At 43.5% G+C, this 23369-nt stretch overlaps 1 protein-coding gene across 4 annotated transcripts in view; it reads right to left on the bottom strand.

The window, feature by feature from the left end:
- Nucleotides 1-23369, bottom strand: part of LOC137332320 (prolyl 4-hydroxylase subunit alpha-2-like) — a 116588-nt gene that overhangs the window by 29963 nt on the left and 63256 nt on the right. For 3 of the 4 annotated variants that reach the window (XM_067996061.1, XM_067996064.1, XM_067996063.1), the window contains exons 7-11: nucleotides 21142-21326; nucleotides 17456-17632; nucleotides 12414-12484; nucleotides 2869-2968; nucleotides 876-929 (exon numbers count right to left, since the gene is read on the bottom strand). In XM_067996061.1, the coding sequence (XP_067852162.1) occupies nucleotides 876-929; nucleotides 2869-2968; nucleotides 12414-12484; nucleotides 17456-17632; nucleotides 21142-21326 (587 nt within the window). Of the gene's footprint in view, nucleotides 1-875; nucleotides 930-2868; nucleotides 2969-12413; nucleotides 12485-12659; nucleotides 12731-17455; nucleotides 17633-21141; nucleotides 21327-23369 lie in introns of all 4 variants that reach the window. The other variant, XM_067996062.1, reaches the window with a different exon arrangement.

Genomic DNA, 23369 nt, shown 5'->3' with positions numbered 1-23369 from the left:
GGAACAGGGTTCATTTTCTTCCTGTTAGTGTAGGACTATTCCCCAAGCTCCCAATGAATAAAAAAATCAAATGATATACTGAGATCAGAGTCAGAGGCCATAGCTGTGGGGCAGGGAGAGGAAAGCTCAGAGTGACAAGCCATGTACTCGAAAAGAAAGACTTGAAAGAGTTGTATTTATATTGCAGTACTAGCAGGGCTAGGGTTACCAGGGTGTATTCCTGGAGGTTTCATCACATGACCTCTCGCCTCCAACCACCTCGCCCAGTCAAACATCCCTTTTTCTCCATCTTTAATATTTCTATAACTAATAAATAAAAGCATTCAGAGATTATGAAAAAAAATTTTTTTTTTATATGTCCCTATGATTTTTCTCGCAGCAGTGTCCTGGAGATTAATCTTCAATTCCTGGAGACCCCAGGGCAATCCTGGAGGGTTGGCAGCCCTAAGCAAGGCTAATAAGAGGAGAACTCGGAAGTTTAGGCCTTAACACCAGTGACATTCGCGAGAGGTTAATGCAGAATAAATGGATGTTATGTGAATATGGTCAAAGGAGTGTGTAGAATAATAGGCATTAGTTGAATCAATGCTTACATGTGGGTTGAACCTAATGGGTTTCACCATTTTACTAATAGCTGCATCCAGTTTCAACAAATTGCTTCTCCTTGTATAAAAGAGGCCAGATTTACTTTTACCCCCACATTTTTTCCATTATTGAGCTTTTTGAAAAGGTCATTCATTAAATTCTGAGTTATAAATTTTGGGCAGTGATGTGACTTCAATCCATGGTCTACGACTGTGAACTGCTGCATTCCAGAGCAGATAACTGATAAAACGTTTTGAGCAAAGCTCGGATTGGGTACTATTGCCACTTACTCTAGAGAAATCGAAATGAGGCTCGTATTGTCCTCCTACTCCATAATTTGCCACCTGCAACAAAGAAACAAACTCGTGAGAAGCAGCAGAGCTTCCGAGTGCTCAGAATGGAAGCAGCCGGCAGTTTACACAGTAGCACATCTCATCCGTGGTGTAAATATTACACCACAAAACTGCAGCCTTTCCGACCGCAAAACATCACTGACTTAATTCTGGGCAACGCTCGTCGATTCTGTGGTTGATTTTACTCGCGGTGCAGTCATATGTGCCCCCAACCCCACCCCCATTTAACCCTTTGATGACCAAAAACATTTAAAAATGTGGTGTACAGGTTTACAGTCAATTTTTTTTTGGTTTGATGTGTTGAATACTGGAAAATAAAATGAGAAAGTCAACCCAGGTCAACAAAGCCAGCAAAAAGAGCCAGCACAGACAGGATGGGCTGAATGACATCCTTCTGTGCTGTATGATTCTATGATTCAAGAAATGTATTCTAACTGTGGGAATGTATCTCTGCAGGGTGATTCCTGAGGTGGGGACAACTCCCTTTCAAGGTTGCATGAACAAGCTCAATTACCTGTAGACTTGAAGTCTTGACTCTCACCTCACCTAGTGCTGCTTCAGCCCTTTCACATCTTCAGAGGACAAGTAGCTTTCCAGCATCTTAACTTGTAAGCATTAAAACAACCTCAGTCACATAAAATAATTTCTTTTGGGCCGAGAGAATGGCGACCACATGTTCTCAAGGTTCAAGTGATGCATTCGCTTCGCTCTCATTGTTAATGTCACATCTTGAAGGTTTCTTTCCCCTGTACAATAATCGGCCAGGTTTCCTTGGTTTTCTGCTCACTAGCCAGTGCTCTCTGGTGCAAAGCGTGCCATGTGTGGATGCCAGGCGAGGGACAGGATCATCCTTGGCCGGGATATCCTTCCTGAACTGAACAGTTTGGTGATATGCACATGTGATGAATGGTCACTTGGGCGAGATGCCAGATGAATGTGGAACTTATGGAACGATACCCGGGCATAAGTTACCACCTTCCGGAAAAGTGGAAGGAAAAATACAAAGTTTGGGAAAGAAAGCAGCCAGCAGACCGTAGCATTTTCTTCAGCCTTCCTCAGAACTTTCACGTCTACCTATAAAACTCCCATGCAAAAATACCCAGAGCTGGCATCCAAAACGTCACAAACAAAATTCTGTAGGAGTAGCTGGTGATTCTTGATAATGATAATGAACATCTTAATCCACAGGGCACTCATGTGACTATTATTTTGTATGTGATATTATATTGTGATTTATATCAATTAGTGTTAATTGTATTCAGGTGGTGTGTGTTAATTGGGGACTCTCTTGTATCCTTTTCAGATGGGAGCTTATCTAGGGTGTGGTGTGTGTGTGTGTAAGGGGGATCTCTGTGAATAAAGGCTTGGAAGCAACTGAAGACCAGGCTCTAGTATTCTATCCTTCACCACTTGGCTATCCAATTTATAACAGCGGCCACCTAATTCAGGGATTAGGGCCCTTTCATATGTTAATGATGGCCTAACGCCTGTTTCAGGACCCCCTCCTAAATTGATCAGGGCTGAGCAGGCATGCTCCGCTCAGGTTTTCCTGCATTTTCTGGGGCAGGAGTGCTCCTCCTGTGTCCACAGCACTACTGCGTGCTACTGTGGACCACCTTCCCATTCCCCCCACCCCCCCAAACCCGGACTTACCTGAGACCACTGCCAGCGAGGCAGCCGGACCAAATTGGAGGCCAGTACACGTGCGAGCTGCCTCTGGAGGCGGAACAGGCGACCACAGCTGACTGGATATAGGCTGATGAGGCCCGAGGCCTAACTTTGGGCGAGCCTCAGACCCTCAGTTTCTGGCTTGCACTCCTAGTGCGCTGGCCATTTCAGACCCATTATTGGGCCTAAACGATTTTCTAGGCCATCGTCTCCAAATCCGTGCCCAACTTACACTGCAGATTCAGAGATTTTAATTGAGTACCTGAAGTAACTCTGCAGTCTCCATTTCCAGGCCCGTGATGTCCCCTATTCGTCGATTGACTCGATTCACAACGGGATCTTCATCATCTTCCAACCATGCGCTACAGACAGGAAGTGACACACAAAACAAAAGTTAACAAAACAACTTGGAGATGCATCCAACTTGGAGACTGTGCACAGCCAAAACTGGAATGTATCAAGATCCAATAATGTGGGATAAAAGGACATGCTGATATAGCAACAGTGCATAACCAGCATTCTGCTGTTCTTCTCCAGAATTCAGGCTCCAAAGTTGGACCAGACAGATTGATGATTTCTCCGCCACTCCCACCCTCATAATGTCAGGCTTCATGTGGCATCGTGATTTCCCACTCAAAAAAATATACAGGGAATCCTGATTGGTAATAGAAACATAGAAAACATAGAAAATAGGTGCAGGAGTAGGCTATTCGGCCATCCGAGCCTGCTCCGCCATTCAATATGATCATGGCTGATCCTCTATCTCAATACCATATTCCCGCTCTCTCCCCGTACCCCTTGATGCCTTTTGTGTCTAGAAATCTATCTATCTCCTTCTTAAATATATTCAGTGACTTGGCCTCCACTGCCTTCTGTGGTAGAAAATTCCACAGGTTCACCACCCTCTGAGTGAAGAAATTTCTCCTCATCTCAGTCCTAAATGTCCTACCCCATATCCTGAGGATGTGATGTTGGAATAAGATGCAACAGTGCACAAACAAAAAGAACTTACAAAGGGAGAGACTGGTATAGTGACAAACTGGCATACAGTGACATACTGATAGTGACAGACTGGGCCACAGTGACACACTGATAGTGACCGACAACTACACATTTTTAATTTGAATGCAACAATTTATTTGGTCCAACTTCATGTTCCTTTTGTTTAATATCAGGAAGCTCAGCCATGGACAGATGGACATCGGAGATCAGGAAAGAGGAGGCAAGAGTTTCAGACTGAATTGAGAGCCCATTGTTTCAGTAGCAAACGTAAAAATGTGTTCAAAAACTAAACTGACAACCATTTTGTTACCTGGCAATGAGCCGACCGCTATTTAATGACACCACAGCAATCCCGAAACAAGAATGAAACCTCTCCTTCAATTCAATGAATGGGGGAGTAGGGGAATGTCGTGTAAAATGAAAGTTCAGCTTTGGAGCTTACTGCCCCTCCCCCATTATTCAAGCCTCCACGAAGTCTATCAAATGAGAACTGAGCAAAGTAACAAATTCAATTAAAATGTATTTCTGGGTAATTTTGACTTTGTGCGATAGTGAATCGCCAGCCTGTTTTACACCTCCCGAGTTTTATTTCTATTGACTTCATCATGCAATGGGCTGTCAATATGCTATCACCCATTTTGCACAAAGTCAAAATGACTGCTCTGGCAGTCCAATGTAATGCTGCAGGTTGCAAGAAGGTGGCTTGCCAGATACCGGGGGTTGTTTCAGAACCATACAGCCGCCAGTGTACCGGCAGTGCCCAGAGACTGCAGGATTCCAGTGCCACATTGAAAGGAGGTGCAAGCAAACACTTGAGAGGTTGACTACTGCTGACAGAAGGATAAATACTTCCAGGTTCTGACCACTCATCCCTTAATAATCATCAGCAGTTTTGTTAATTAACTTGTACAAGCTGGCCAGTTTATTTCCTCACAGGATGCTGTTACCTCGGCATTTGGTCAGTAAAGTCAGCATTACTCTCTTCAACACCACTTCATAACAGATTTTATATATATTATAATTACAGAGGCACTGTCTTCAGGAAACAAAATATTTGAGATACTGTCTAAACTCAGTAGAATCATACAGCACAGAAGGAGGCAGTTCGGCCCATTGTGCCTGTGGATAGCTTTTTGAAAGAGCTCTCCAATTAGTCCTATAGCCCTGCAATTTTCTTACCTTCAAGTATTTATCCAATTCCCTTTTGAAAGTTACTACTGAATCTGCTTCCACAGCTCTTTCAGGCAGTGCATTCCAGATCATAATAACTCGCTGCGTAAAATAATTTCTCCTCCCACCTCTGGTTCTTTTGCCAATTACCTTAAATCTGTATACTTTGGTTACTGACCCTTCTGCCAGTGGAAATAGTTTCTCCTTATTTACTCTATCAAAAGCCTTCATGATTTTGAACACCTCTATTAAATCTCCCCTTAACCTTCTTTGCTCTAAAGGAGAGCAATCCCAGCTTCTTGAGTCTCTCAAAGTAACTGAAGTCCCTCATGTTTGGTGACATTCTAGTAAATCTCCTCTGCACCCTCTCAAAGACCTGGACATCCTTCCTAAAGTGTGGTGCCCAGAATTAGAAACAATACTCGAGCTGAGACCTAACCAGTGATTTATAAAGGTTTAGCATAAACAGATAAATTCAGGAAATTTACTGAAGGTCAGTGGGGAACTGAAAAAGAAAGACGGTTTTATGCCCTGTTATCAGCTGCTGCAGGTTCTCTCCCAAAACATGAATCTCTCTCTTTCAGACACTGATCAACCCCACTGCGCTTTTATATAACTTTCATTTGGGGAGACTTTTTTTTTTAAAAAAGGGGGAGGAACAGAAATATCCTATGTCATTTTCATCATGAAAATGCCAAGTGCAAGTGACATATTCTGTCTCACCCTGACGAACATCATTATATTATGGCCCCGATATTTAAGGGAAGACGGGGAGGGAAACCCAGAAATACCGGGAAGGCAGAGGTCCTGCTGAATTTAATGAGGCAGGACCTCACTAGAGTTTACTTATTCCGTCTCCCGCCCAGCAGTTGGCCAGGTTGAGAGGCTGGCCATTGCCGGGTGGGAAAACCTACTCTAGAAGGCCGCAGCTGGGGACCGGAGAGGAGGGAGGGAGAGGGAGAGATCACGGGGGGGAAGAGGCAGATTGCGGCAGGTTTGGTTAAGGGGCCGGGGGGGGGGGGGGGGGGGGGAAGCACACCCACTCTTCCTGGCCCACAAGCAGTGCTGGAAAAGCATTTACCTGCTGGGTCCGGCAGATCCCACCTCCCTTCAGCTGCCGGGTTTCCAGAGTCCCAGGAAACCCACACTGGAAGCGTCAATTCCAAATCGCTGACAGAATCTGAGGCACAGAGCCTCATTTAAATATTATAATCACCGACCCACCTCTCCACAGCGGGTTACTCGCCGACCCCCAAACCCGCCGCGGTAAGTTGGGGTTGGGTTTCTAATTTTTAAACAATTTAACACCCCCCCGTCTCCCCGCCACTGTCCCGCCTGTCCTAGGAGGGGGGATTAAAATTCTCCCCTGTGTATCTGCAATCAAAGCACTCTCCATAAAGTCCAGGTATCTCCAGGAGACAGGAAAAAACTAGTCATATGACAGGAAATCCCTCACTCATCCCTCGTTTCCAATCTTTCTTGTGTATTTCTATTGATATGCCTGTGGCCTTTTAATCCATTAAATTTTACCTCTTGATCCTTCTATGCTGTAAACATGCCACTCTACATGCTCTCCCTTCTCCCCACATTCTCAATGTTGAAATTTAGTCATTCTTTTCCACGAATGCTACACTGGGGAATGACATACCTCCATCAGTTATCCCCTTTTCTTCCGATCTCATGACTTTTCCTATTAAGATTTTCTCCCTTCACTCCTCCTCACCTGAAGTTGTTGCCAAGGTACAATTCCATGGAAGCTGCTTGCTCACCTATACCTTGCCCAAGTGGTCACTCTTCATGTGAGCCCACACAGTGAGTGTAGGTGGGCTACTTGACTACGGGTGCCATCACAGCTGATCCTGTGCTTGCCAGATGTTTAGACAGCCGCACCCGCACCGGACGGAAAACCTGGCCAATTTTCACCTCCCCAACACAAGGGGCCGAGACCAATGGTACTGCCCCTAACTCAGCAAGGACCAGAGACCTTGCTAGTCTGTATAGATCAGCTACCCAATGGCTTAAGCCCTCAGGGATTTCTATCACCAAAACTCAAGCTTGGTGTCAACTAATCACTAATTCCCGATCTACTGCAACTTCTCATCCACTCGTTTCAACCTTGGTGATGTCCTGCACAATGAGTGTCAGCTGTGGCTCAGTTGGTAGCACTCTTGTCTCTGAGGTCAGAAGGTTGTGGGTTCATTTCCCACTCCAGAGACTTCAGCACAAAATCTAGGCTGACACCCCAGTGCTGCACCAAAGGGGAAGTGCTGTCTTTCGGATGAGATGTCACACCGAGGCCCCGTCTGCCCTCTCAGGTGGATGTCAAAGATCCCATGGCACTATTTCGAAGAAGAATTCTTCCCGATGTTGTGGCCAATATTTATCCCTCAACCAACATCACTAAATAAAATAGATTATCACTTTGCTATTTGTGGGGCCTTGCTGTGTGCAAATTGGCTGCTGTGCTTCCTACACTACAACAGTGACTACACTTCAAAAGTAATTCATTGGCTGTAAAGCGTTTTGGGACGTCCTGAGGACGTGAAAGGCACTACTTGCAAGTGCAAGTCTGTCTTTCTTTCATGAGCAGTGGCCATCTACATAGGTTTCTAAATTTGAACAAAGTTGGACATAATATCAGATAGGGTGGTGCCCCTTTAATGCAGAATAGTCCTTTAAGTGATTGTGTCCTTGGTGACCTTTTATTGCTTTTTATGAAGTAGAAAAACTGGCATCAAATTTGAATTTGGGGAGGAGAGAGAAGCAGAGTGCACTTAACACCATTCTTTTCTTTCATCCGCTCAAATCCATGTCAGAGAGAGTAGAATAAAAGCCTTTCCTCACTAATGGCTTCCATAAAAAAAATCTTCAATCCATTTCCCGGTGGGCATGAGTCTGTAACTCTTCACTAACTGGGTAATCTCAGACAGAAAGTCCAGAATGGTTGGTATGAGTGCTGTGAATCTTAATGGGCAGAATTTACTCCTGCATGTGATACTTGGCCCGAGCGAGCTGGATATCCACACTGGAGGAGTCAATTCTCTGAGTTTATGCTGGTGGCACATACAACTCAACCCCGGGCAGCACATATTGGAAAATCGTCCCCAGGTGTAAGATGTGGAAAACTACACTCCACTCACCGGCACTTACATCCATTAAGTAATCAAATATTTAACAGCAGAAAGGCAGCACGCCCCCGTGCAAGAGAAAATTCAGACATCTGAGCAGCTTTATGTTGCCATCTGCTGTTGATCATGATAAAGGTCAGCTTGTACCTGGCAAACCTTCTCTCTGTGTAAATCATAAAGGCCACTTCTCAGAATTTTCCAAGACGTCACAAGATCTCTTTGGAAATCAGAGCTAAAAGCTTTTGGGCTAAATATAATTTGTCACACCCGAAAAACACAGAATCATATAGCATAGAGAAGGAGACCATTTGGCCCATCGTCCCTGTGCCGTCTTCGGTTGGGGAATCACTGAGTTTAGGCCACAGGCACCTCTGATCTTTGTAGCATTATAACTATAAATGCAAATCTGTTCTTTCTTTTGCAGCCTCAGGGCATCTCAAAGTGCTTCACAGCCAATGAAGTACTTTTGAAGTGTAGTCACTGTTGTAATGTAGGGAAACGCTACCAACTTCCATTCAGACAGCAATAGCTTTACTTGGCTGAAGAGTTACCACACTTTTCAAGTAGGTGTTAATCTTGTTACTACTGGGCTTGAAAAAAACTGTCCCATAAATTGTCTACTTCTTTCTCGATGTGAACGGAGATAAACGTGAAACGCAGTGTATACGTCACAATGTTTTTGCATCAGTACAAAAACAGCCTGTTTGAAAAGGGAAACAGGGATAAGCCAGGAAATTGTAGGCCACTTGGTCTTAATTCAGTGTTGGTAAACAACTAGAGTCTTTAACACAGCATGAAATGACGAAGCACTTGAGAAAAACATGAGTTAATCAGGACTAGTCTGCACAAATTTCTAAAAGACAGGTTGTGCTTGAAGAAATAGCAAAGAGGACAGAATAAAATACATGTTTCAGTGTTGTAAACTCCTATGTGGTTCGAGCAAAGAGTTGGTTCAGACACAATGGGCCAAATGACTTCCCTCTTTGTTGAAAAAAAATCTATTGCTCTGTGTGGTTTATGTGGATTTTCAAAAAGCATTTGATAAGGTTCCACATTAGTCACGTACGGACAAGAAAACGGCACATGGAATAAAAGGGAATGTGGTCACATGGATAAGAGATGGTGGGATGGCAGAAGACAAAGGCTAGAGGTAAAGGGAAGTTTCTCAGAATGGAAAGGAGTGCTGAATGATGCTCCATGAAGGGAACAAGGGTGGAATTGCTGATGACCCAACTTATATGTCAAATTGTGATGAAGGTTGTGAAAGAATGCAGGCAGATGCATATCGGCTGGCAGGGTAAGCATATAGGAGGCAGATGCAGTTCAATATAGAAAAATGTGAAACAACATATTTTGGAAGTAAGAACGAAGAAGGGAAATATGCGTTAAATGGTATGATATTAAATGAAGTAGAGGACAGAGGGACTTTGGTGTACAGATACACAGGTCATTATAAAGTGAAGGGCAAGGCTGGTAGAAGTAGGGAACCTTGGATGACTCGGGAGATTGAGGCCCTAGTCAGAAAGAAGAAGGAGGCATATGACATGCATAGGCAGCTGGGATCAAGTGGATCCCTTGAAGAGTGCAGAGATTGCCGGAGTAGAGTTAAGAGAGAAATCAGGAGGGCAAAAAGGGGACATGAGATTGCTTTGGCAGATAAGGCAAAGGAGAATCCAAAGAGCTTCTACAAGTACATAAAGGGCAAAAGAGTAACTAGGGAGAGAGTAGGGCCACTTAAGGATCAACAAGGTCATCTATGTGCGGAACCACAAGAGATGGGTGAGATCCTAAATGAATATTTCACATCGGTATTTACGGTTGAGAAAGGCATGGATGTTAGGGAACTTGGGGAAATAAATAGTGATGTCTTGAGGAGTGTACATATTACAGAGAGGGAGGTGCTGGAAGTCTTAACGCGCATCAAGGTAGATAAATCTCCGGGACCTGATGAAATGTATCCCAGGACGTTATGGGAGGTTAGGGAGGAAATTGCGGGTCCCCTAGCAGAGATATTTGAATCATCGACAGCTACAGGTGAGGTGCCTGAAGATTGGAGGGTAGCAAATGTTGTGCCTTTGTTTAAGAAGGGCAGCAGGGAAAAGCCTGGGAACTACAGACCGGTGAGCCTGACATCTGTAGTGGGTAAGTTGTTAAAGGGTATTCTGAGAGACAGGATCTACAGGCATTTGGAGAGGCAGGGACTGATTAGGAACAGTCAGCATGGTTTTGTGAGAGGAAAATCATGTCTCACGAATTTGATTGAGTTTTTTGAAGGGGTAACCAAGAAGATAGATGAGGGCTGTGCAGTAGATGTGGTCTACATGGACTTTAGCAAAGCCTTTGACAAGGTACCGCATGGTAGGTTGTTACATAAGGTTAAATCTCATGGGATCCAAGGTGAGGTAGCCAATTGGATACAAAATTGGATTGACGACAGAAGACAGAGGGTGGTTGTAGAGGGTTGTTTTTCAAACTGGAGGCCTGTGACCAGCGGTGTGCCTCAGGGATCGGTGCTGGGTCCGCTGTTATTTGTTATTTATATTAATGATTTGGATGAGAATTTAGGAGGCATGGTTAGTAAGTTTGCAGATGACACCAAGATTGGTGGCATCGTGGACAGTGAAGAAGGTTATCTAGGATTGCAACGGGATCTTGATAAATTGGGCCAGTGGGCCGATGAATGGCAGATGGAGTTTAATTTAGATAAATGTGAGGTGATTCATTTTGGTAGATCGAATCGGGCCAGGACCTACTCCGTTAATGGTAGGGCGTTGGGGAGAGTTATAGAACAAAGAGATCTAGGAATACAGGTTCATAGCTCCTTGAAAGTGGAGTCACAGGTGGATAGGGTGGTGAAGAAGGCATTCAGCATGCTTGGTTTCATTGGTCAGAACATTGAATAAGGAGTTGGGATGTCTTGTTGAAGTTGTACAAGACATTAGTAAGGCCACACTTGGAATACTGTGTACAGTTCTGGTCACCCTATTATAGAAAGGATATTATTAAACTAGAAAGAATGCAGAAAAGATTTACTAGGATGCTACTGGGACTTGATGGTTTGACTTATAGGGAGAGGTTGGATAGACTGAGACTTTTTTCCCTGGAGAGTAGGAGGTTTAGGGGTGATCTTATAGAAGTCTATAAAATAATGAGGGGCATAGATAAGGCAGATAGTCAAAATCTTTTCCCAAAGGTAGGGGAGTCTATAATGAGGGGGCATAGATTTAAGGTGAGAGGGGAGAGATACAAAAGGGTCCAGAGGGGCAATTTTTTCACTCAAAGGGTGGTAAGTGTCTGGAACGAGCTGCCAGAGGCAGTAGTAGAGGCGGGTACAATTTTGTCTTTTAAAAAGCATTTGGACAGTTATATGGGTAAGATGGGTATAGAGGGATATGGGCCAAGTGCAGGCAATTGGGACTAGCTTAGTGGTATAAACTGGGCGACATGGACATGTTGGGCCAAAGGGCCTGTTTCCATGTTGTAAACTTCTATGATTCTATGATTCATTAAAAGGTTGGAGTGCAAATGTAGAAGGCTATTGAAAGGCAATGGACATCTAGATTTTGCACCTAGAGGGATAATACGAAGCAAGGAAGTAAGGTTGGACTAATATAAGATCTTAGGTAAAGCTGCACTTGAAGTATTGTGCAGAGTTTTGGGAACCCCATGATCGGAAGGATATAAAAGCAATGGAAAAGGTGCAGCGTCGATTCACTAGGATGTAACAAGGCATGAATGAGTGATTATGAAGCGGGGTTTGAGAAGTTAGGGCTTTTTCACTATGGCAGAGAACGTTAAAGGGTGACATGGTAGAGATCTTCAAGGTTACCAAGGGCTATGATAATGTAAATGGTAATAGATTGTTTCTACTGGTCAGTGAAATGGTAACAAGAGGGCACAAGTTTAAGATAAATCACAAAAGGAGGATTAGAAAAAAAATCTTTAGCAGAGGTGTTTAGAATGCAGAACTCTCTGCCACAAACCATTGTTGAAACAAGTCCATAAATTATTTAAAAAGGGAATTTAGATAGTTGCTTGGGAAAGAGGAACATTAAAGGGTTTGGGAATCGAGCAGCAGAAGGCTCGTCTGGAGAAAAACACTGGTCTACTTATCGGGCTGAATGGCAGCACAGAAATGGACCATTCTATACCTCATGGCATCGAGGACATTAAAAGATACATGAAAGTGTGACCTAGACAGCAGATTTTACAAGAACGTGTGTGTGTGTGTGTGTGTGTGTGTGTGTGTGAGACAGAGTGAAGCCAACATAACCATGGTAAAGAAAAAACACTGTCCTGAATGCTACTGAAACAGTGTCAGATTGAAACAGATATTTGTTATTTGCAAGAAGCTTTCGCACTAATGTTAAGATCTCCACCTCGACATCATCACATGCAGTTGTTTGAATACTACAAGCCATTCCTCTTTTTATTTTTCTGAGATGCCTTTAAGAATTGAATATGCTTTGGCGCCCAGCGTCCCCATGGCTTTCTGTTCAAAGCTTACCTTTTTGATACTCTGTAATTGGCTACAGTTAGAACACCCGTTTTAGGGTCACGCACTGTTGCTCGAGCCAGCTGTGTTAAAAAAATAAGATGTGATAAATCACAGGGCAAGCACAAACAAAGACCACCAGCAAAGCCTCCAGGTTTTTTTTTGATTGGACATCTGATTTGACAGATAATGATTAAAAGAGGCTAAGAAGCCAATCAAAAACCCTGTTTGCTTTGGTTGCCATAGCAATCATCTTACCTCTTACTGATTCTATAGTTCGCTGTCTCTAGGTTCCCTGTGACTGAGTTCCTAACTGTGGCTCTGGCCAACTGTGAGATTGAAAGATCAGAAGGTAAGTTGGCCATTTTGTACATTAAACATAGAATGACACGTGAATACATTTGGACTATTTTAAGATGAGCCCCTACCCTAATCGTCATTTGACCTGTGCGACCTTCAATTAAATGACTGTCATCAAACAAATGGCTTAATCCAAGACGTTTCATGAAGCAGCTCTGATAATGCTAGTAATATCCCGTCAGCTACTCAATCAGATAACTGTGGGCACTGGCATTGGATCACACCCTGCTCTACCGTTGGCCGATCATGACATTCATTAACAGCAGGGTACAGAACACAAAGATCCAAGTCATCCTGACCACTTGGCTCAAGGACGTTGTCAACAGCAGCTGCTGTAGGAATAATAATAAAGACCTAACATTGGGTGGAGGGGAATAGAGTGATTTGTAGAAATGAGGATTCAGTTTTCTTGGGACTAGAGGTCATCAACCTGAAATGTTAACTCTGTTTCTTCAATCACAGATGCTGCCTGATTTGCTGAGTATTTCCAGCATTTTCTGTTTTTATTCAGTTTGCCTCGTGTTTTGGGGAGGGAATTTCTGGTATTCTGCTGCACCAGCCAGTAACTTTGTCCCACCATGACAACATTAGATTTATGCACCAGTAAAATGGTCATCAAATAAGAACATAAGAAATAGGAGCAGGAGTAGGCCATATGGCCTGTTGAGTCTGCTCTGCCATTCAATAAGATCATGGCTGATCTTCTACCTCAACTCCACTTTCCCATCCTATCTATTGATTCCCTTAGTGTCCAAAAATCTATTGGTCTCAGTTTTGAATATACTCAACGACTGAGCTTCCACAGCCCTCTGAGGTAGAGAATTCCAAAGATTCACAACCCTCTGAGTGAAGAAATTTTTCCTCATCTCAGTCCTAACCCCTTATCCTGAGACTATGACCCCTAGTTCTAGACTCTGCAGCCAGGGGAAACAGCCTCTCAGCATCTACCCTGTCAAGCCCTCTAAGAATTGTATACGTTTCAATGAGATCACCTCTCATTCTTCTAAACTCCAGAGAATATAGGCCCATTCTACTCAATCTCTCCTCATAGGACAACCCTCTCTCATCCAGGAATCAATCTAGTGAATCTTTGTTGCATCACCTCATTAGGTAAGGAGACCAAAACTGCACACAGAACTCCAGGTGTGGTCTCACCAGAGCCCTATAATTGCAGCAAGACCTCCTTACTCTTGTACTCCAACCCCTTTACAATAAAGCAGCCAAACTATCATTAAAACCCAACTGGCTCACTGGTGTCAGGTTAGTATCTGTAGAGAGGCAGATGAGTTAATATTTCAGGGCTAGACCCACTGTTAAACTCATCTGTTCTCTCCACAGATGCTGACTGACCTGCTGAATGTTTCCCAACATTTTCTGTTTTTGTTTCAGATTCCTAGCCTCTTTTTGCTTTTTGGTTCACTAATGTCCTTCAGGGAAAGGGACTTGCCACCCTTACTTTGAACTACATATGACTCCAGCCATACTCGACATGGTTGACTCTTAATGTCCCTAAAATGGCCTAGAAAGCCACTCAGTTGTAAACAACCACAATGATGTTTAATAATAGGAGGGACAAAAAAGCAGATGGACAAATTGGCAATGACCCAAATCTTTGTTTTTTGGTCAAAATCTTGGAATTCCCTAAATAACACCACTTTGGGAGCACCATCACTACAAGGACAGCAGCAGAGGGCCTTCAAGAAGAGGGCCTTCCACCACCTTGTCAGGGCAACTAGGGACGGGCATTAAATACAGCCTTACCTGCACCACCCACATCCAGAGAAGAGAAAAACATTATATCTTTGCAACACAAATGACACCACTGTGTTGTACAATCATCAACAAACTTACAAAGCTGTGCAAATAACCTGAGAACGATGATGATGCTCGCCCAATACTCCCATCAGCACTGCCAATGATAATAGGATCACACGTCCCTCCTGCCCAGGACTGACAACACACTAAGACATTAATCTGCCCTAGAACCCTGCCACGATCTATCAAAATTAAAGTTGAAGATTTCTTTAAAGCAACAACCATTGGCATTCCGATGCCAGCCGCAGATGCCAGTTGCTCACCTGGTGGCCCAAAGAGGACGCTGGCATGAGTACATGGAGGATGGCAGTGCACATTTTTAGGATGCATTGTGCCACCATGTACATGTTCCTGGCATTACAATGAAATCTCCATTATCAGACAGAATCCACGCAGGACAAATCTTTGAGCGAGACATCACCTCATTGCACAACTCATTTTGTTATTTGGCATTCCATCTTCTTGGTGAATAAAACTATACCATGCTTCTTATGCTATTTGTGCTGTATTTATCTTCATTCTTGTACCTAGGGTATGTCTGTGCAATATGCACAATTTGGGCATAAATGAGAAATAAAAGCAGAAAATGCTGGAAATACATAACTAGGTCTATCAGCATCTGAAAAGAGATTTACGGCTAATGATTTAGCTGTAGACCCTTTGCCAGAATTGTGGACTTTGGTTTACTTTTGGGGAGTCTCAGTTATCCCTTAGTTTGCCGTGTCCCTGGGGAACAGGAGAAGTTGGATCTTTTGTTATGTGGATAATGAAGGGTCCATTTTTTTTCTCAAGAGGCTATCCTGAAGGGACTTGCATTTGGAAAATTTGCGCCATTTGTGGATCAATCTGTATTTTATTCTTAACTCTGCCATGATAGGAGTATTATGCCCTAGAAGGATGAGGTTTGATGGGCTGAGTGACCTTTCCTCATCCCTGGTTTTTCTCATGTCTCTATATTCACCAACAAGAGCCACACACAACACCACCTTGCATTTATATAGCACCCTTAAGGTAGTAAAATGTCCCAGGGTGCTTCACAGGAGCGTTATCAAACAAAATTTGATACCAAACCACATATATTAGTAGAGGTGACGAAAAGCTTGGTCAAAGAGGTGGGTTTTAAGGAGAGTCTTAAAGGAGAGAGAGGCAGAGAGGTTTAGGAAGGGAATTCCAGAGCTTAGGGCCTAGGCAGCTGAAGGCACGGCCGTCAATGGTGGAGCGATGAAAATCAGGGATGCGCAAGAGGCAAGAATTGGAGGCCTCACATCTTCAATTACCTGGCGGGCTGTCTGGTGGTGAGCAATGGTACTGCGACTATGTAACATGTGGTTAACATTTCTATGTGGTTAATACTGCTACAGTTGCCAGATGAGAAGCGCGCTATAAATTGGTCACAAACTTCCAATAGCTCAGTGGATAAATGAATCACCGGGCGAGGTACTGAGTTATGCAGAAAAGAAAGATCCCAGGACTGTGTTGAGTTATCTGATCTCTGGTTTAATGGAAGTTAGGATGCTCACCCGGTGTCCCTGGGCTAAGGAGGGAAAAGTCAGCTGGAGAGGAAGGCAGAAAATCAGCACAAAAATATTAAAAGTTAATATATAATGGCAGATCTCCCACGGCATTGCTGGTGAGTTGGAGGAATTACTGTTTTATTAAAACAGACGTGTTATCAATAACATGTGATGGGAGAAAGATCACAGGAAGTAAGTGTGATACTTACAGGAAGTAAGTGCCCTAGGCAAGATATTTAATATATTAATGGGCGATATCCTGTGGCATTGCACATGGGGAGTCAAGACCAAATGTAGTCTTTAAGAGTTATAGGGTGGGAGATAACTTGACTAGGATGCACAGATGTAATTCAGGACCCATTTTAAAGTCATATATTCAGTCCTGATCTCTATTTATACTTTAATTATATATTATTATTTATAGTTGAATAGTAAAATTCGTGGCAATTTAGAAGGTAGAGAATTGGAGTTGTTTGAAGAATAAGAGTTTCTCTGCAGTAGAGAGCTTCCCCCTCGCTATGTTAGAATTTCACTTAGATTACCATGGCCAAGATTGCATCAGACCTCAGTTGCAACAAAATCTCTCTCAATATATCAGTAAATGCAACAATATTTCCTTAACAATGCAGATGGCTTGATAAGCACAAGAAACAGAAAAAGACAACTCTTTGAAAATAAGCACGGGGATTTTGAGGCGTTCCACTCCAACCAAGTATTGGCAAAGAAACGATCAACGTTTTGGTTTAGCCAACAATGACGGACTTAGACTTGCAGCATGAAGGCCAGAATCGCACAATGCTCTAACTAACAAATGTCTGGAGTTGGAGGAAGGCCAGGGAATTTGCTGCTGAAATGACTACTTAGCATTTGATCTAAATTTTGTTCTTTTATTGAAAGAAACATTCTTGCACTGAGTTGAACTAGGATATTTTACATTTGGTGCACTAAAGCAGTTGGCTTTATACATCAGCAATTCTATAAATCTCTTCAGAGCTGGTTAAGTGAGTTTCACAGGGCTCGAATGGCCGCATGACTATAATATTTTCCACAGTTGGTTATTCATGCACACATAAGCCTACATAGGTGATGAAAGCATCATGCACAGAAAGGTTCAAGTCAGCCCTAATGTCACAATAAATTATGCACACTGGAAATGAGAAGTGGGATAGCGCAGCCTGTCAGCTTGCTAGAGTTCTTCATGGATTCAGGCAGAAACACTGATGTTGCTTGAGCCCATTTTATTCATGGATTAGACCCTCAACAATTCAGCCCCAAAAGGTCAAGCAGTGATAGACTATAAATCATGACAAGATATACAAAGCAGCGTTGAGAGGCACTTTAAGAAATTGAGTCGGGTTCACTCACCCTGGGCTTGGACAGCTCTTTAATTCGTTCGATTTCTGCATTGGATAACAGCTCATAGTAGCGGACAATGTGCGGACTGTCCCACTCATCCTCCTCTTTGAACGGGGCGATAATTAAGCGAGGGTGGTTGTTGTTGTTATGGTAACGGCAGAACAGTCTTCTTTGTCTTCGAGTGGTCTGCAAGAAAGTAAGAAGTTAATGAATGAAGTCCCATTAAAACAAATGTGGCTTCGATACTCTCTCCCTCTTCAAATGTGTTTGCCGGGTTACGTGGGGAAATCCTAAATTCACTATTCATCCTGGTTATTCTTTGTTCACCAATTGTTGATGGCAACAATTAGAAACTGATTTATCCTTATTATGGAAAATTCTGTAGTGCAAGGTGGTTTCATAGAATAGAATCCTGGAATGATACAGCATAGAAGGAGGCCATTTGGCTCATCATACCTGTGCCGGCTGTTTGAAAGAGCTATCCAAATAATTCCACTCTCACTGCTCTTTCCCATAGCCTTGCATTTTTTTCTCTTCAACTATTTACCCAATTCCCTTTTGAAAGTTACTTTTGAATCTGCTTCCACCAGCCTTTCAGGCAGTGCATTCTAGATCATAATAACTCGCTGCGTAAAAAAAACCTCTCATCTCGCTTCTGGTTCTTTTGCCAATTATCTTAAATCTGTGTCCTCTGGGTACCAACCATTCTGCCACTCAATTTTGCCATTTAATTGGTAAATAGTCAAAAAGCCCTCAGGATGGCACAGGTAGCTAGCCCCGTCATCCCAACCCTCCATAACAAGCATCGACACATGCCCCCAGCCACCCACAGATACAGCACACACATTTGTGTTGACTAGTCCCCATGACAGCACAGGAGCACTGCACTGGGCTGGACCAGTGACATGTCCAAGTAGAGAAAAATGACAAAAGAATAGGCAGGAAGTAATCGCAGCAGAAACATACGAAGGTACAAATTACAAAAATTATGGGTAGGAAAAGACCATCTGGGCCATCAAGTTGCCCCATATATTGCCTGAAGCATCATGATTATATACCCCCTATTCACCAGCAGACGTGTAATCTCCTGGGAGAGGCACCAAAAACAGTTAAAAACACAAGGCCAATTAGGGAGAAACAAACCTGGAACATTGCTCTCCGATCCCTTTAGGCGATCAAAACCACTCCAGGAGACCATGTTGGCCATGCTTATATTACACAGAAACATAGAAAATAGGAGCAGGAGTATGCCCTTCAAGCCTGCTCCTCCATTCAATATGATCATGGCTGATCCTCTATCTCAATACCATATTCCCGCTCTCTCCCCATACCCCTTGATGCCTTTGCGTCTAGAAATCTATCTATCTCCTCCTTAAATATATTCATTGACTTGGCCTCCACAGCCTTCTGTGGTAGAGACTTCCACAGGTTCACCACCCTGAGTGATTAAATTTCTCCTCATCTCAGTCCTAAATGTCCTATCCCTTATCCTGAGACTGTGACCCCTCTTTCTATACCCCCCCAGCCAGGGAAACATCCTCCCTGCATACAGTCTGTCTGGTCCTGTCAGAATTTTATACGTTTCAATGAGATCTCCTCTCATTCTTCTAAACTCTAGTGAATACAGGCCTAGTCGACCCAATCTCTCCTCATACGAGAGTCCTGCTATCCCAGGAATCAGTCTGGTGAACCTTCACTGCAATCCCTCTATGGCAAATATATCCTTTCTTAGGTAAGGAGACCAAAACGGCACACAATATTCCAGGTGTGCTCTCTATATAACTAAAGGCCCTATATAACTGCAGTAAGACATCCTTGCTCCTATACTCAAATCCTCTTGCAATGAAGGCCAACATTCCACTTGCCTTCCGAACTGCTTGCTGCACCTGCGTGTTTGCTTTCAGTGACTGGTGTACCCAGGTCCCTTTGTACATCAACATTTCCCAATCTATCACCATTTATATAATACTCTGTTTTTCCTTCCGGAGTGGATAACTTCACATTTATCCACGTTATACTGCATCTGCCATGTATTTGCCCAGTCAACTTGTCTAAATTGCCTTGAGGCCTCGTTGCATCCTCCTCATAACTTAAAATCCCACCTAGATTACCAATTACCTGGTATTTCCTCTACCTTTTCTAAGATGTGATCTCCACTGCATCCAGGAACAGGTCCAGTTCTCTTTTGCAGGTACACAGTTCTCTTTTGCAGGTACAAAGAGAGTCAGCACTCACCACGTGTCGGCAACTTGTTTTCCCAGAAGATAGTAGACCTACGGAACAAGAACTGCCCAAGATCTAACCTAGCCCAACCCTTGCGTAGCTTAAGATGCTTGACTCCTGTTCGTCCCCATCTATCAAACTGAAATAATTTATCAATGGGAACGCAATCTAGTTCTTGAACTATTTTATATACATCAATCAAATCACATCAAGGTCTATCGTTCTCTAAAGTGAATAGACCCAGCTTTTTAAGCCTATCTGAGTAACTAAGGTTACTTAAACTGGGCATCATTCTTGTGGCCCTCCTCTGAACCTTTTCCATAGCACTTATATCATCCACCATGAGGGGACCAAAACTGGGTGCAGTATTCTAAATGTGATCTAACCAAGGTATTAAGTAAGTATGAAATAATGTACTTTGTTTCAAATTGAATAGCCCTGTTAACACAACCTAATACCCTATTTGATTTGGCTATGGCTTTTCGCCATCGGTCATGATCCTTTAGAGAATTAGGAATTATAACGGAAAGATCCTTTATCTTGCAACTGATTTCAGTTCTGTTCCATGTAAAATGTATGTATACTTGGTGTTGATCATTCCCACATGTATAACACGGCGTTTTCCATTTTAAACACCATTTGCCAGAGTTTGGCCCATTCTCCATCGCATCTAAATCCACTTGCAGAAAGTTGTTCTCTTCCACGGTCCTAACAGTTGCACAAATTTTTGCATCGTCCACGAGCTTGCGGACAATTCCCCCAACACCTATATCTAGGTCATTTATGAAGAGAGTAAAAAGCAATGGCCCTAACACTGATCCCTGTGGGACACTGCTGGTAACCAACCTCCAAACAAATCCACAGCCATCAATAATAACATTCTGCCTAGGGGAATGCAGCCAGTTCTTAATCCATTGGAGCAACTTTCCACTGATTCCACACAAGATTCTGTTTTGTAGATTAACCGATTTCAAGGTACCTTATCAAAGGCTTTCTAAAATTCCAAATAGGCAATATCTGCTGGGATACCCTCATCAGCTAACCTAGTAACTTTATCAAAAAATTCCAGCAAATTAGTAAGACAACACCTTCTTTTTCAAAAGCTGTACGAAGTGTCCCTGATGACTGCTTCTTTATCAAGATGATCATAAAGAGCATCTCTTATAAACCCTTCAAGCATCTTACCCATAATTGACATCAGACTAATAGACCTATAGTTTCCTGGATCTGACTTGTCAACATCTTTGAAAATTAGAATTACATGAGCATCCCTCCAATCCAAGGGGACCACGCTGGAGGGTACTGAGCTGTTAAAGATATGGGCAAGGGGCTGGCAAATCACATGTCCCATCTCTTTCATCACCCTCAGGTAGAAGTCATCTGAAACCACAAAATGGATTCTACTGTGCCATTTTAAACATTTCCCTCTTGTACATTCTTACTATTTTGACTTCCCTCCTTTGTGTTCTTACCATTTTAATTCCTTCCCCTCTACACAGAGATTCGTAGGCATCCCGCTCATGTAGATAGCTGTCTGGTCGTTCGTAGACCCTCTCCTTTGATTCAGATTCACCTGCGCTTTGATCAGCTTGCCTCTCCTCATTCATCAAATTCTCAAAGTAACGGAGGTTACTCTTTGCCCTTGAATGTGTTGGATCTAAACATGGAGGAAAGCAGCAAGATCTCCTTAACTTGTAATGAAAAAGATTTAAAGATTTTTTTTTAAACTGCACTTTTCAAGAAATAGCTTGAAAAATAAATATAGATGGGGTCAAACCAGAGTACTGCGTGCAGTGTTAATCACCTACTGTATTAAATTAATTGAGAGGTTACATTCATGAGCAATAAAGATGACTGAGAACTTAAATTATGAGGAGAAGTTATCAAAGTTGGACTTGTTTTTTTGGGGGAAAAAAAAGGTACATTTTACATCCAAATAGTAGTAGGACTGTGTTCAGTTCGATTTGCTATTCCTCAGATAATGAAGCAGTCCATGCCTGGATGCAGCAAGACCTGGGCAACATCCAGGGGCTGATAAGTGGCAAGCAACATTCACTCCACACAACTGCCTAGCAATAACCATCCCCAATAAAAGTGTCTAACCACCTCCCCTTGACATTCAATGGCATTACCATTGCCGAATCCCCCACCACCACCATCCTGGGAGGGGGGTCAACATTGACGAGAAATTCAACTGGACCAGCCACATATACTGTGACTACTAGAGCAGGTCAATGGCTGGGTATTCTGCGGCGAGTGACTCAGCTCCCGACTCCCCAAAGCCTCTCCACCACTTACAAGGCACGAGTCAGGAGTGTGATGGAATACTCTCCACTTGCCTGGATGAGTACAGCTCCAACACTCAAGAAGCTCGACACCATCCAGGACAAAGCAGCCCGCTTGATTGGCACCCAATCCACCACCCTAAACATTCACTCCCTTCACCACCGACGCACAGTGGCTGCAGTGTGTACCATCCACAGGATGCACTGCAGCAACTCGACAAGGCTTCTTCGACAGCACCTCCCAAACCCACAACCTCTACCACCTAGAAGGACAAGAGCAGCAGGCACATGGGAACAACACCACCTGCATGTCCCCCTCCAAGTTACACACCAGCCCAACTTGGAAATATATCGCCGTTCCTTCATCGTCGCTGGGTCAAAATCCTGGAACTCCCTTCCTAACAGCACTGTGGGAGAACCTTCACCACACGGACTGCAGCGGTTCAAGAAGGCGGCTCACCACCACCTTCTCAAGGGCAATTAGGAATGGGCAATAAATGCCAGCCTCGCCAGCGACGCCCACATCCCATGAACGAATAATAAAAAAATGCACATGATCGGCACCTCATCGGATGCCTGCAGCTCGCCGGCAAAGTGGATGCAAATTCAGGCGATGCAGCGGCCTTCATGTAGGTCCTGAGGCGGTGGGGGGTGGAAATAGAGAGGTAGGGAAGCGATTGGGAGGGCGAGGGCCATCAGGATGATGGGGAAGCGACTGGAAGGGGGCTGAGCAATGGCCAGCAACATTTTTTGGGACTGCTATGGAGCCGGGAGGAGCACCTCCTGGCTCCACATTCAGGTAAGTATTTTTAAAAAGCTTACCCTTTTCGGCAGCCTCCAGCGGTCCAGTTTAGGCCGCATGTAGACCTTGTTATCCTGAATGCAGCATACCTGGTGCCATCTACCTTCAGGGCAGCCCGATTTTGGAAAGGAGTCCTGAAGCAGGCATTAGGCCCCCTATTTGCATATGCATGCATGGTCACCTGTACTTCAGCCTTTACCAATATGGTGAGTGGAGCACCTCTGGTGCGGAATGTGTGAGCACACACACACCGCCCGCTATATTGGACGCTTAGGCGCCCGTTCTACTTTTGTAAAATGGACATGGCACCAATGAATTTCTAGACCATTATGTTTAATATAATGAAGTAAATGTAACAAGGGTGGCCTTTACACAGGAAATGGGAGTCCTTGCAGGTATAATATTCCCTGAATTCTCAGCAGGTTTCTACCATGGCAACCCATGTGGCCTAAATAAGTAGCACAGAATATGTTCTAAACAGATGAATAACATTAGCAGTCATTAAAAGGAGAAGAAGAAAGGCAGCAATGAGATTAAAGGAATTATTTCACTATTAGAGCTTAGATCCCTTTAAAATGCTGGATACTTTCCCCCTTCACAGTTGTTGGCCGAC

Source organism: Heptranchias perlo, chromosome 14 (assembly GCF_035084215.1).
Source record: "Heptranchias perlo isolate sHepPer1 chromosome 14, sHepPer1.hap1, whole genome shotgun sequence".
Lineage (NCBI taxonomy): Eukaryota > Metazoa > Chordata > Chondrichthyes > Hexanchiformes > Hexanchidae > Heptranchias > Heptranchias perlo.
The sequence above is the reverse complement of the archived record's forward strand: the minus strand, read 5'-3'. Positions and strand labels throughout refer to the sequence as shown.